Source organism: Sciurus carolinensis, chromosome 9 (assembly GCF_902686445.1).
Source record: "Sciurus carolinensis chromosome 9, mSciCar1.2, whole genome shotgun sequence".
NCBI classification, from domain to species: domain Eukaryota; kingdom Metazoa; phylum Chordata; class Mammalia; order Rodentia; family Sciuridae; genus Sciurus; species Sciurus carolinensis.
Genome location: NC_062221.1, coordinates 141,075,342 through 141,089,981, shown reverse-complemented (window position 1 = coordinate 141,089,981; position 14,640 = coordinate 141,075,342). Strand labels below are relative to the sequence as shown.

The 14,640-nt window shown below is 56.7% G+C and overlaps 1 protein-coding gene across 1 annotated transcript in view; it reads left to right on the top strand.

The window, feature by feature from the left end:
• Positions 1–5,316: 5,316 nt before the first annotated feature.
• Spatc1l (spermatogenesis and centriole associated 1 like) overlaps positions 5,317–14,640 on the top strand; it is a 14,167-nt gene continuing 4,843 nt past the window's right edge. The window contains exons 1-2 of the mRNA XM_047564136.1: positions 5,317–5,518; positions 9,078–9,425. Coding sequence (XP_047420092.1) covers positions 5,317–5,518; positions 9,078–9,425 — 550 coding nt within the window. The remainder of the gene's footprint in view (positions 5,519–9,077; positions 9,426–14,640) is intronic.

Here is a 14,640-nt window from a genome sequence, read left to right as displayed (position 1 = left end):
GCTGCTTGGAGACCAGTGTCCCTGTTGTGGAGGGGAACACTTAGCTGGGCGTGAGTGAAAGCAGGCTCTGTCCTGGGCTCAGCTTGTTGGGTTGGGTGGTCAGGAGCAGGTTCTGAAGGAGATGCCCTGGGTCTCCTGTGTGTGTTCTGATGTGGACATTGGTTGGCTTGGTGGAGGGAGTTTCTAGTGGGAAAGGCCTAACTTGATGAACCTCGTCTCTGAGAAGGGGTTTGCCTTGCAAGATCCTGCTGTGCAGATTTTCCTAGCAGCTGTTTCTGTCTAACTTCAGCAAATAGGACGATACGGTCATGTAATTGATCAGTTAGATTGATTTATTTTCATTTCTCTATCTGCAACATAAGTTACTTTACAATTCAGAAAGGAATTAAGGTTAGAAAATTGAGACAGAGGAGCTGGGTCTCAGTGGTAGAGCACTTGCCTACCACTGGGTTTGATCCTTAGCACTGTATAAAAATAAATAAAATAAAGATATCGTGTCCACCTACAACAAAAAATATTAAAAAAAAAAAAAAGAAGATAAAGAAGAAGAAAATTGAGACAGGAAAACAGGCAGGACATTCCAATGGGTCAGGAGGGAGGTTAGCACCTGCCGTGCGCGCCAGTGTCTGACTGACTCACTCCCAGAGCTACAGATGTGCTCAGTCTCCAGGAGGCCCCTGTGGCTTAGGAGATGTGCAGCCCTCTGGTTGGGGGCACCCAGAGAGGGGGGGTGGGGACCCCAGGTTTCCCTGGGCTATTCCTCACAGCACCTTTCCACAAGGGCATCGTGGTCAAGCCAGACCTCGAAGGGAGGCCAGAGGAGTCCAGGGTTGTGACTCTGGAGAGCTGGGTGAACTCACCAGGACCTCTGGGTGGCAGTTCCTGCCCTGCCCCTCTTGGTGACACGCAGTGTTCTCTCCGCTCTCTTCTCTGAGATGACGGGTGCTGGCTCAAGTCTTCCTCATGCAGCAGGACAGGGTAGAGTGGATGACCAGAATTGACTGTTTCTATGGGACAGTCTTCCGGGTTTCTATGATGACGTCCTGTACTCCAGGCAGTGAGGCCCCGAGGGTGTCTCTGAGTCCCAGGAAAGCCCCAGACACAGGCTTCTACAGGGCAAGGCCAGGGTCTGTGCTCCCTTGACAAGTCTGCCTTCAGATCTCCCAGGGAAAGCAGTGCGCTCAAGCACCCAGGTGGCCAGAAGACTGACAAGCACAGTGACCTGTTGGGAGACAAAGGCTCAGGACCACTGACGTGATCCTGGCTGGCAGGTTTTTCTGCTTGGAAAACATGTAAGCCCACAGATCCACACAGCTCAGCAGACAGCAGCTCCCTGGCATATCACAACAGCAACCAGCAGGTCAAGAACAACGAGGAGGCCACAGTGCAGGCCAACTGTGCAGTTCTGGGGACACTGGCCAACTTGACATGAAGGCCAGTGAGACGTTTTCCCGATTGACCATGCTGGAAAGACTCCCCACCAGGTACCCCACGGAAACGTCAAGGTGTTAAAGCCAAAGGGAAGTCGTGCCCTTGGTCGAGGAAGGAAGCCCACCCAGATGGTAGGCAGCCCGTACAGAGGGTTTCCCTCTTTGCTTAAAACACTCTCTTTAATAAAAATAGAGTGCCACTGACATTTAAAAGCAGACAGTGGGACTTTTAACAAGGAGCCATGGCAACAGGAACAGAGGCTGTCCAGGGAGGGTGGGAGCACATGGACTGGACCCTCACTCAGGAGAAGAGGTAGGTCACAAGGTAGCTTACCACTGAGAGGTGGGCTGCAGTGAGTCACGGGACCAAGGTGAACATGCCGCAGCCCCTCACAGTAAAGAGGCATGGCTCAGGAAGGGAGGTCGGTAGAGCAGAGGCCAGATGGGACACGTGGCTCCTAACGAGATGGAGACAGACAAATCCTAGAAGTTTTATCAATTGAAAAGATCCAAGTGCCCCCACTAGGAAAGAGATGGCCACATGGATGGGAAAGCACAGCCTGTCTGTGTTGTCTGTAATAGACTTTTAAGTATAGAGACAGGCTGAAAGTAAATGTTTAGGCTGGGTGTGGTGGTGCACGCCTGTAATCCCAGCAGCTGTGAAGGCTGAGGCAGGAGGATCACAAGTTCAAGGCCAGCCTGGGCAAAATAGCAAGACCCTGTCTCAAAAAAGAACACTTAATAACCACTTAACATACATGAGCAAGCGCCTCAGGCAGGGAACTAGACTAATGCTGTCGTGGGAGACTTTAGCACCTGCCTCAGCTACTGGAGAACACAAGGTTCGGGAGGACAGACCTGGACATCCCCAGCCAACGTGTGCTCACAGGTGCTAGGGCACACTCGGCCTGGCTTTGGAGACACACCCCAGTGCTCATGGACCGTCCACCTAGACAGGACATCAGCCGGGTCTTGAGTTGAGTCTCACAACTGAAAAGGATTGGAACCTTGCAGAGTTCTGAGCACAATGGGATTAAATGAGCTCAAAGCCAGAAAGATCCAGAAAATCTCAAATATTTGGAAGTCAAATAACACCACGAGAGCATCCTGTGGAGAAGGAGTCTTCAGCAGAAAGTGAATCTAGACATACACCGTGAACCCTTCACAGAGTAAGTGCATCTCAGACCTGAATGTGCAGACTGCAAAACCCCTACAGAGAACCCACCTCTGCGTGTGCCAGTGACCTCCTAGGTACACCAAACGCATCCTCCATGAAGAAGAAAATGGTCAGCCGGAGCTCGTTAAAGTGAAGAGCTGGGCGTGGTTGTGCACACCTGTAACCCTAGGGTCCGGAGGCTAAGGCTGAGGCTGAGGCAGGAGGATGGTGAGTTCAAAGCCAGCCTCAGCAACTCAGTGAGACCCTGTCTCTAAAATTAAAAAAAGGGCTGGGGATATGGCTCAGTGATTAAGCACCCCTGGTTCAATCCCCAGGACCAAAAGAGAAAACAGGCGCTTGACCGCGGGGTGCAGAGTGCTGCAGCCTCTCTGGAAGACACATGGCGGCTTCCACAAATCTCCTTGTAGGTTCGCCACGCCATCCAGCCAGCATGCTCCCTGGCATTGCTCAGAGGAGTTCAGAGAACCTGCACACAGGTGTTCACACAGCTTGACTCAGAATTGCCAAGACTGGGAAGCACCCAAGATGTCCTTCAGCAGGTGATGGACAGATAAACCAGTCCACCCAGGTGATGGGTAGTGTTCAGTGCAAGGAATAAACAAGCTGTGGAACACAAAGACTTGGAAGTCGACTGCAGGTTGCTCAGTGAGAGAAGGCAGGTTGGGAGCCACAGACCCTGCGTGCCAGCCCTGTGTCTTTTGGGAAATGCAAAACCATGTGACTGGAGGTTATTGGTCACCTGCACTGGGGGCAGGAGTGGACGAGGAGGCAGAGCTAGGGTTTTAGGGCAGTGAAACTCCTGACACGGTAGTGCTGCGTGCATGTCACTGCACACTGTCCAACCCCATGCACAGCCCCCAGGTAAACCCTGGATGGGTGAGGGCCTGTCGGTTTAGGACTGCAGTGGGAACAGGTGGGCCCTTGGTGGGGTGCCGGTGGGAACTGTGTGTGGAGCAGGAAGGGCGTAGGGTGTCTCTGTGCCTGCCTCCTAATTTGACCGCTTCGTAAAAGAGGCCAGGCGTGGTGGCCCACACCTGAGATCCCAGCAGCTGCGGAGACTGAGGCAGGAGGATCCAAGTTCAAGGCCAGCCTGGACAACTTAGCGAGGCCCTAAGCAACTCAGTGAAACCCTGTCTTTAAAAAATATTAAAAAAAGGGCTGGGGGGGTGGCTCAGTGGTCCAGCACCCCAGGACCAAAAATAAATAAATGAACGAATGAAGTGAGCACAGGAGGAGCAGAACTGCTCCGGGCTGAGCAGCACGGGGGTGGACCTGTGACGCAGCTGCCGCCAACAGGGACAGATCAAACCAGGGTCCGCAGCGCCTGGCCAGGGCGCCTGCGCAAGGGAGCAGGAGAGCAGCCACTGCAGTGAGGACAGAGCCCGAGCCCAGTCGACCAGGTGGGACAGGAAACAGCCTGCTGCCCGGAATGAGGGCCGCCCGGCCCGCCCCTGCGCCGCCCGCCCGCCTGTGGGTCCGGGCTCCCTCGCAGGCTGTGGGTCTCCTGCTTCCCCAGTCCTTCCTGGTGCCCTCCCTGGTGGATCTGCCCGTCCTTCAGGGTGACTCAGATGGACAGCAAGGGCAAGTTCCTTGAGAAAGCTATTGTCACAGTGGACCCAAGAAGAAACAGCAACTGTCACCTCACATCTGTCTAAGAAACTGGGCTAGAAATTTTAAGATTCCAGGAGAAATCTGGGCCTAGATGCCATCTCTGGTAGCGTCTATCAGACTTTTAAGAAAGAAATCACCTAACATAACCCGAGCAGAGTGGCCCTCATCCTATGGGACTCTGTTATAAACCAGGCAAAGGCGCGAGGAGATTCCTGTCGGTTCCCTCGGGAACACAAGCAGTAACAGGCTGAGCCAGTGGCTCAGGGCAGTGGGTCCTGGCCAGCATGCTGAGGGACAGTGTAGGCCTGTGGCCCCAGCCGCTCCAAGCTGCTGTGTGGTGGGGCTGGGTGTGGAGGCTGGGGCTCAGGCCGACCTGGGTCCTGGCTCTGCTCCTGTCCCGGAAGCCCCTGGCAGCTCCCCTGGGGGGCTCTGAGTTCCCGAGGCCCTTGTCCTGCAGGCCCAGGTTGGTGCTGGGACGGCGATGGAGCTGGCGTTCAGAGGCCCCTCTATCCCCAAACCTGCTGCTCTCCTCGAGGCAGCGCCACACCAGCTTCGTTCTGTCGGGTCCCCTCCACTGCCTGCACCCGAGAGCTGAGCCGAGGGAAGGGAAGGCGCAGGGGGCTTCACCCTAGGAGCAGCGGGAGACGCCCTTGGCACCTTCCCAGCCAGAAACGGCAGCTGGAGAAGCAGTGCAGCGCGGGTTTCCAGGTGGTCACTAACAGAGGCCTGAGCCTCCCTGGTGGGACCCGCTGTACCCCAGCATTCCTGTGCGTGGTCCTCTGCCTCGGAGTCTTCAGTTTGTGACAGTTCAGTGAATTGTGTGGGTGTCCCTGGCGGGGCTCCCCTGTCGGCCCCCACTGCCCTTCCTTCCTCAGGTGTGGACGCCAGGCCAGCCCCAGTGGACATCTGTGTGCCCGGCGCCACCCAGTCTGGGCCCCGATGATGGTGGTGCTGCCTCTTTAAGGGGGCGACATCACAAGGCTGTGGAAGGCGGCAGCCGTGGAACTCCAGGGTCTGAGGCGGTTCCTGTGGGCTCTGTGAGCTCTGGACTTCCATCTCCATGGGGGCGCAGGCCTGCACGTGAGCGCGGAGGCGGCCATGGCTGAGGGCAGCGAGCTGATGAACAGGCTCATGAGCGAGAACGCGGACCTGAAGAAGCAGGTGCGCCTGCTGAAGGAGAACCAGATGCTGAAGCGGCTGCTCAGCGAGAGCTGCCAAGAGAGCTGCAGCCGCGGGGGCCGAGAGCCCCTCTTCCCCCGGGGCCCTGCCTACCCTGAGGCCTGCTCCCCGGGGTGTGCAGGTGAGGTGCGGCCGGGCGGGGTCTCCCACTCAGGCGGGCACCTCCCCGCCCTCGGGTCCTCCTGAGCTCTGGGGCCTCGGGTCCAGCCTGGAGCACGGCCATGGCTGGCCACCTGCGGGGTCCAGGGCTGCCTTCGTCAGCCACGTCAGAAGCACCTCTGTGGTTGGAGCGGACCGGTGCTCCTGAGCCACGAGGGCGTCTCTTCCCGTAGGACGGTGCTGGCCCGGCCTGCTCCTCACAGAGCATGGGCCCTCACGAGCACCGTGCCTCTGCTCTGTCAGGGTCACCACACGCCATCAGCCAGCGGGGTCTCGGGACTGCCTGGTGCCCAGAGTGGCCCCACGGAGCCTGTGGGGCAAGTGGGTGGGAGGCCGTGGCTCCATGGCCTGCCACGAGGCGCTGCTCCAGCCTCCTGTGACTTCTTACGGAGAAGACAGACAAAGGCCAATTGCTTTCTGGTTCTGTTTCGAATGTTTTTGAGAAAGAAGTTCCCTTTTCTGTCTTTTTTAGTGTATATATGTGTATTTTAGTGTCCGTGGACCTTTTTATTTATGCGTGGTGCTGAGGATCGAACCCAGTGCCTCACGCATGCCAGGCAAGCTCTTTCCACTGAGCCACAGCCCAACCCGAGAAGTTCCCTTTCCATAGTGGTAGGCTGACTTTGGGTGCAGTTGGTACATTGTGGCCTTGGCCTTGGGTCATGATGGTGGACAGTGGGCAGAGCCCCAGGCAGGCTTGAGAACCGTGTGCCTGAGCACCGTGGCCCAGCCAGCAGACCGGGGACACCGTCCAGTCTTCTAGGCCTCTGAAACGGAGCAGCAGCCTGGGGGTCCTGCAGGCTCTGCTGCCTGTGAGGTGGAGCATCTGGCTGACTGTGGCCAGCTTCGTGGGATGCCCTGGGTGCCAGTGCTGGCCACAAGGGGCCCCCTGCAGCCTGCATTTGCTGTGGTCACTTCCTGGAGTCCCCCTGGGGTGTCTCCCACTCTCCTCTGCTTGTGCTTATCACTGGAAAGGGCATCCTGCATGGTCCAGCTGCGGGCAAGGCCACTGCCCTGATGTAGAGTGGGATGGAAAGATCTATCACGGGTCCCCTGGCACCGCTAGTCCCGGGGAACCCATGAGAGAGGGAGCTCAGGTGGTCAGGGGCTCCCCACAGGGAGTTGGATGGAGGATGGGGACAGCACCTCTGGGGAGTGGCTGAGAGGCCACAGGACATTTGCTGGGCCCCTGTGGCACCCTGGAGTGCCAGAATCAAGTCCACAGACACCGGAGACCCTGGAACGGTGGGAGGCTGGACGGTGCTGAGCTCAGGCCTGAATGCTGACTACTGTCAGCGGCTCTGAGCTGCCAGGGGCCCTGTCCTTCAGCAGTCCCAGCAGGCCTGGCTCTTGTTGGACTCCAGGCTCAGGGGAGTCACAGCCTGAGGCCCCCAAATCTCCCACAAAGTTGGGGAACCCAGCCACAGGGCACCTGCTGAGGGTCTTGTGGCTCAGGTTGCTGTGGGCTTCAGTCAGGTCTGCCAGGCAGCTTGATGTGCAAGGGCAGGCCAGCCTCCTACCTCCCCACATCTGGGCGTGTCTGGGCTGAGTCAGGTTCCTGGGGCTCATTCAGGCCTGGCCCCACCTAACCCTAACCCTAACCCTTGAGACCCCTGGGTCGTCCAGCAGGGGCACAATCATGGCTTGGGGACTGGAGTTTGGGAAGCCAGTGCCAAGTGCTTGGTGGAATGGAAGTTTACAGACGGGAAGGAGCACAGCTCAGCAAAGGTGCAGCTGTGGCTGCACGTCTCCAGGAGTCCCCTGATGTCTGCTTTGGAACCAGGATGCACGTTCGATAGTGCCAGCAGCATAGAAGCCACAGAGGAAGGGGCTGGGGAGATAGCTCAGCTGGTAGAGTGCTTGCCTCGCAAACACAAGGCCCTGAGTTCAATCCCCAGTACCGCAAAAAAAAAAAAAAAAGAAGCCACAGAGGATGTCCCTGCTTCTTGGTTCACCCCCACGGGCACTGCCCACACTCATGAGCTTCCTCTGGCACTCCCGATGGACAAGCAGGAGTGACTCCGTCTGCTCTTTTAGTTTACCTATCCAAGATCATGTTCGCAATTTGACCCCTTACCATCCATCCTACCCTCGCCCTCCATTGGTCCTCCTGTGTCTGCACAGCACACTTTGAGGTTGGGCCCTGTGACAGGGCAGCACATTCCCAGTTCCCTGGGACCACAGACCGTGCAGCTGTGAGCAGCCAGCCCTCTGACCTTGTGCCAGGGATCTCCCTAACCCTGTCTCGAAACAGACACTGCCAAGTGCTCCCAGGGGAGGGGAGGGTGTCCTGCGGCCTGGCCTCCTCACAGATGTCTGTCTGCCTGGGGGCCTGGAAGCAGGGTCTTGGCGTGGTCTCTCCCGGGCCTGAGAGCCAGTTCCCGCAGGCCCCCCTCTGCTTTCTGGGGTCCTCCTGGTTCCCTGCTCCACTATGCCTCTGGGGCTCGTCAGAGCAGAGCACTGGAGGACGGTGCTGCCAGCACCTGGCTGGTCGAGCGTCGCTGAGCTCGGGGGGCTGTGAGTTGCAGCCCCTGTTTGGCATCAGACACGATCGTCCCTGCTCTGCACCTGTGTTTTAAGCAGGCTGTGCAGGCCGTAGCGCCAGATGAGCCACAGTTGAACTCTCTTCCTTCTGAAATTAAAATTCTTTTTTCCCCTGAGGTAACATTGCAAAAAGGTGTTCCTTTAAAAATCAGGGTTATTTCCTTAGTGTCCATTTCTACAAGCAGGGTCACAGTTTGGAAGGCAGAAGTAAATTTACGGTCTTCCTGTGTCTTCTGAACACCCCGTTGACCTCACACACTGCAGGGCCCCCTGGCTCTTGGGTCTGCAGACACCGTGTGGCAGTCGGAGGCACAGCAGCCAGAGGTCCTCGGCAGCATGGCGACTTCCGTGGCCTGTGGAGCCACAGGCAGCCCGTGTGGCGGCTGTCTCCGGCGCTCCTCTGTTCGCTCTCATCCGGGTCCCCAGTTTCCCCTTCCACAGTCCTGTGATGCACAAGTGGCCATGTTAAGTGATTTCTTGTTTCTGCGTCTGTCCTCACTGCTCAGATGCTGGCTGGCTCTGGTTTTCGTGGGGCTTCTTCCCTGGGGCCAGAGAAGAGCTGCTGGTGCACAGTCCTGGCCGCCTGTGGGCAGTGTCCGACAGCCCCAGCTGCCTGGGCATGGGCACAGCTGGGCGCAGGGGACAGTCCTCCCAGCTTTTACTGTGAAGAACGGAAGCAGCTGCGAGTGGCCCCTGTGGGTCCTGAGAGCCCGCGTCCAGGTGGTCCAGGTCCCTCCTCCCCTCCCCGCACGACACGTTAGAGAGGCGTGCGGAAGTCACTGTGGAGTGGCCCGAGTGAGAGGCCTGCACCCTGCTTTGCTCGAGCCCATGAACCAGTGCCACCTGTCACCAGGGAGGTGCCAGCTGGGGCCAGAGCGGTGGTTGGGTGCCGGTGCTCCCTAGGGGCTCCCCAGGGTGCTCTCACACCGAGGGTGTCCATCTCCGCCTGACCTCCCGTCTCCTTCCTCTCCACCCAGGTCCAGACTTTGGAAGGTTCGGCAGTGTCCCCGACCCACCCTCCCAGATGCCGACGTCCTCCCTGGAGGACCTGCTGTGCTCGCACGCCCCCCTCTCCAGCGAGGACGAAGCCTCCCCGGGCTGTGCCACCTCCTCCCAGGTGACCTTCAAGGCCTTCATCGGCGCCCCGGAGCTGCACGCACGGGGCACCGACAGGAAGCTGTCTCCACTCCTGAGCCCCCTGCAGGACCCGCTGGTGGACAAGACCCTGCTCGAGCCCAGGGAGATGGTGCGGCCCAAGAAGGTGTGCTTCTCAGAGAGCAACCTGCCCACCGGGGACAGGACCAGGCGGAGCTACTACCTCAATGGTGAGGCGTGTGCAGGTGGCTGGGCAGCAACCTGGCTCGCAGGTTCTCCAGCCACCCAGAGCACGCGGGTTGCTGGTCTGGGGCAGGGGCCAGGGCTTTGGGCACCTTCTAGGAAAGCTGAGTTGCTTGCCTTTCTGGTTGTGAGAGTTCGTTGAATATTCTAGATACAAGTCCTTTTTGGGCATGGTGTTTAGACCCAGCCTCCCAGTCTGTGACTCTTCCATTTCCATGATGTTTTGGGGAAGCAAAACTGTTGAATTTGATGAAGTCCAATATTCCGATATTCTCTTGTAGTTGGTACTTTTGGAAAGTCTTTGCCAAACCCAGGTTCTTTCCTCTGTGTTCCAGAAGTTCTATAGCTGTAGAGTTTACATTTGGACCTCTTATTAGTCCGCGTCATTTCTGTCTTGGGTTTGGGTTTCCATATAGACATCTGCTCCACCAGCCCCAGTGCTCAGGGACAGTCCCCATGGTTGAACTGTCTAGTTACTTGCTGAACATAAGCTGTCCGAACACCCGTGAGGCTATTTCTACGTCCTCCGTGCATCCTGTCCACCTGTCTGTGTCCACTTGGATTAGAGTCCTGTGGCTTTACAGCAAGACTGTGAATCAAGCAAGACATATAGGCTCTTCAGCTTTGTTCTCTTGAAGTTGTTCTGGCTCTCCTGGATCCATATGCACTTGGAATCAGCTTGTCCATTTCTACAAAGAAGCCTGCTATGACTTTGGGATCATTCGAGTCCACAAGTCAACAAGCTCAAGTTTCAGAGGAAGGGAGCCTCCGCAGCGCGGATCCTCTGTGGACTCTGTGTCGGCCCACAGTCTGTACCAGTGCTCAGCAACGTTCTGTAGTTCTGCACATGCAGGTCTTGAACACTTTCATAGTTTCCTTTCCAGTTTTTGTTCATCACTGGGGCACCATGACTGAGGACGATAGTGGGAGGCCTCGTGCCCTGCTCGCACGTGCACTGCACAGCCAGCAGCTGTTCGTCACTGGGGCACCATGACTGAGGACGATATGGGAGGCCTCGTGCCCTGCTCGCACGTGCACTGCATAGCCGGCAGCTGTTCGTCACTGGGGCACCATGACTGAGCACGATAGTGGGAGGCCTCGTGCTCTGCTCGCACGTGCACTGCACAGCCGGCAGCTGTTCGTCACTGGGCACCATGACTGAGGACGATAGTGGGAGGCCTCGGGCCCTGCTCACACGTGCACTGCACAGCTGGCAGCTGTTCGTCACTGGGCACCATGACTGAGCACGATAGTGGGAGGCCTCGTGCCCTGCTCGCACGTGCACTGTACAGCCGGCAGCTGTTCGTCACTGGGCACCATGACTGAGGACGATATGGGAGGCCTCGTGCCCTGCTCGCAGGTGCACTGCACAGCCGGCAGCTGTTCGTCACTGGGCACCATGACTGAGCACGATAGTGGGAGGCCTCGTGCCCTGCTCACACGTGCACTGCACAGCCGGCAGCTGTTCGTCACTGGGCACCATGACTGAGCACGATATGGGAGGCCTCGTGTCCTGCTCGCACGTGCACTGCACAGCTGGCAGCTGTTCGTCACTGGGGCACCATGACTGAGGACGATAGTGGGAGGCCTCGGGCCCTGCTCACACGTGCACTGCACAGCTGGCAGCTGTTCATCACTGGGCACCATGACTGAGCACGATAGTGGGAGGCCTCGTGCCCTGCTCGCACGTGCACTGCACAGCCGGCAGCTGTTCGTCACTGGGCACCATGACTGAGCACGATAGTGGGAAGCCTCGGGCCCTGCTCACACGTGCACTGTACAGCCGGCAGCTGTTCATCACTGGGGCACCATGACTGAGGACGATATGGGAGGGCTCGTGCCCTGCTCACACGTGCACTGCACAGCTGGCAGCTGTTCGTCACTGGGCACCATGACTGAGCACGATAGTGGGAGGCCTCGTGCCCTGCTCGCAGGTGCACTGCACAGCTGGCAGCTGTTCCTCACTGGGGCACCATGACTGAGCACGATATGGGAGGCCTCGTGCCCTGCTCGCACGTGCACTGCACAGCCGGCAGCTGTTCGTCACTGGGCACCATGACTGAGCACGATAGTGGGAAGCCTCGGGCCCTGCTCACACGTGCACTGCACAGCCGGCAGCTGTTCGTCACTGGGCACCATGACTGAGCACGATATGGGAGGCCTCGTGCCCTGCTCACACGTGCACTGTACAGCCGGCAGCTGTTCGTCACTGGGCACCATGACTGAGCACGATAGTGGGAAGCCTCGGGCCCTGCTCGCAGGTGCACTGCACAGCCGGCAGCTGTTCGTCACTGGGCACCATGACTGAGCACGATATGGGAGGCCTCGTGCCCTGCTCGCACGTGCACTGCACAGCCGACAGCTGTTCGTCACTGGGCACCATGACTGAGGACGATAGTGGGAGGCCTCGTGCCCTGCTCACACGTGCACTGTACAGCCGGCAGCTGTTCGTCACTGGGCACCATGACTGAGCACGATAGTGGGAGGCCTCGTGCCCTGCTCGCAGGTGCACTGCACAGCTGGCAGCTGTTCCTCACTGGGGCACCATGACTGAGCACGATATGGGAGGCCTCGTGTCCTGCTCGCACGTGCACTGCACAGCTGGCAGCTGTTCGTCACTGGGCACCATGACTGAGGACGATAGTGGGAGGCCTCGGGCCCTGCTCGCAGGTGCACTGCACAGCCGGCAGCTGTTCGTCACTGGGCACCATGACTGAGCACGATATGGGAGGCCTCGTGCCCTGCTCACACGTGCACTGCACAGCTGGCAGCTGTTCATCACTGGGGCACCATGACTGAGGACGATAGTGGGAGGCCTCGTGCCCTGCTCGCACGTGCACTGCACAGCCGGCAGCTGTTCATCACTGGGCACCATGACTGAGGACGATAGTGGGAGGCCTCGTGTCCTGCTCGCAGGTGCACTGCACAGCTGGCAGCTGTTCATCACTGGGCACCATGACTGAGGACGATATGGGAGGCCTCGTGCCCTGCTCACACGTGCACTGCACAGCCGGCAGCTGTTCGTCACTGGGCACCATGACTGAGCACGATAGTGGGAGGCCTCGTGCCCTGCTCACACGTGCACTGCACAGCCGGCAGCTGTTCGTCACTGGGCACCATGACTGAGGACGATAGTGGGAGGCCTCGTGCCCTGCTCGCACGTGCACTGCACAGCTGACAGTTTCCTCCCAGTACCTTCCTGTCTCTTCCCTTCCTCCTTCCCCGTCTTGCACACTTTAGTCACGTTTACTCCTGAGTATTTAATATTCTTGATGCTATAGTAAGTAGTATTGCTGTATCATATCAATTTCTGGTGTCTATTTCTAGAAAACAGTAGCAGAATTGATTTTTGTATATTGACCCCACAATAGTTGATTTCATGAGTCACCTTGACTAGGCCATGGGAATCCAGATAGTTGGCCTAACTTTATTCTGGTTGTGTCTGTGCAGGTATCTTTGTATGAGGTTGAGGTTTCACTGAGGTTGGGCCTCATCCGATGAGTTGAGGCCTGGACAGACTTTCCTCTGAGTCAGAGAGAACTCCCACCTGGCTACCTCTGATCCTGACCCTGCACGTCACTCTTCCTGGGTCTCCAGCCTGCTGACCTTTGAGCAGGAGCCACACCCACACCATCAGGCCTCACGGGTGTCCAGCTTGCCAGTCTTTGGCCATTAGTCTCTGTGGGCACATGCCCTGTTTGTTCTCTTTCTCTGGAGAAACTACTAACAAGTCCATGTCGTCGTTCTGGCTTGGTCTTTACCTTCTGCAATACATTAACTTGTCCTAGTAGCTTCTTGTGGGATTCCCTGGCGTCCGAGCTTTCCCTGCCTGGAGTGCCCCTCCTCCTCTCCTGGAGTGTTGTCTTCTACTTGCAGTCATGCAGAGGACCCTTCCATTCTGCCATCTCTCCTGGGAGTCTCCTCCTTAGCATCCTAAAGTACAGAGATGGTTGTGCTGTGAATGAAGACAAATGTTTAAACTTTTTAAACATTTCTAATGATATGCCTTTTCCTTTTTTCCTCTTCCTTTCAGTGCTGAGGATGGAGCTGCACAGGCTGAGAAGGTGCTATACCTCTTCCTCCAGCTTTACTGTGCTGGCCAGACCTCCAGAGCAGTGCTGAGCAGCGGGTGCCTTCCCCTGGTGTGGAGCGTTCAGTCTGTCACCAGTGAGCCTGGTGTTAGCTGAGGTTTTTGTAGATGCCTTTCATGGTCTTGAAGAAGTTCCTTTTGAGATCTAGTTTGCTTGTTTGTCATGAGTGGATGTTGGATTTTGTCAGATGCTTTCCCGCATCTATCGAGATGAGCATTTGGTTTTCCTTTGTGGTTGGTGAACATTGTGTATCAAGTAGCTTTGCTTCACTATAATGAAACACCTGGCACAGGCTATTTAGGAAGTAAAGAGAGGTTTATTTTGGCTCATGGTTCTGGAGGTTATGTCCACCACTAGTTTGGGCCTCTGGTGAGGTTGCCCACCATGGCAGGAGCACTTCTCAGAGCCAGGAAGCAGCAAGTCAGAGAGGGGGTCCCACCTGCACTGGGAGGGCATGTCCAAAGAGCTGAGGCTTCCCTCTTAAAGCTCACCCCCAGAGACCAACCCCCCCACAGGCCACGGCATAAGGTGAACCACGTTGATCCTTGAGTGTGAAGCCAACCATGCATTTGTTCCTTTTTAAAATCTTTGATCTGTCCTTTTTAGTCATACATGGCAGTAGAATGTAATTTGACATCTCATCACACATGGAGTTAACGTCCCATTCTTGTGGCTGTGCACCAAACAGTCACACAGGTTGCGTGCTCCTACGTGAACAGATCGAGGATACCCGAGGCAAAGCCCATTTGATCACAATGTGTCACATTTTTTTGTATTGTTAGATTCAATTTACTAAGATCTGGTTAAGAACCTTTGCTAATGAGGAATCTTGTGCTGTAGTCCTCTTTTAATGCCATTTTCTGACTTGGTATTATATGGCTGACCTGAACCCAGTTGGGATATTTCCTCCTCTTTAATTATCTTGGAAGAGTGTGTGTCAAGTTTGTACTGTTTATTTCTTAACTGTCTGGTAGAATTCACCAATGGAGCTGCTTGAGCCTTGGATTTTCCCTGTAAGAATGTTTTCCCCCATACATTCCATTTTATTGATCTATGGCTATCCCGATTGTCTCTCTCTTCTTGAGTGAGCTTCGCTGGTTTGTCTTTTCGA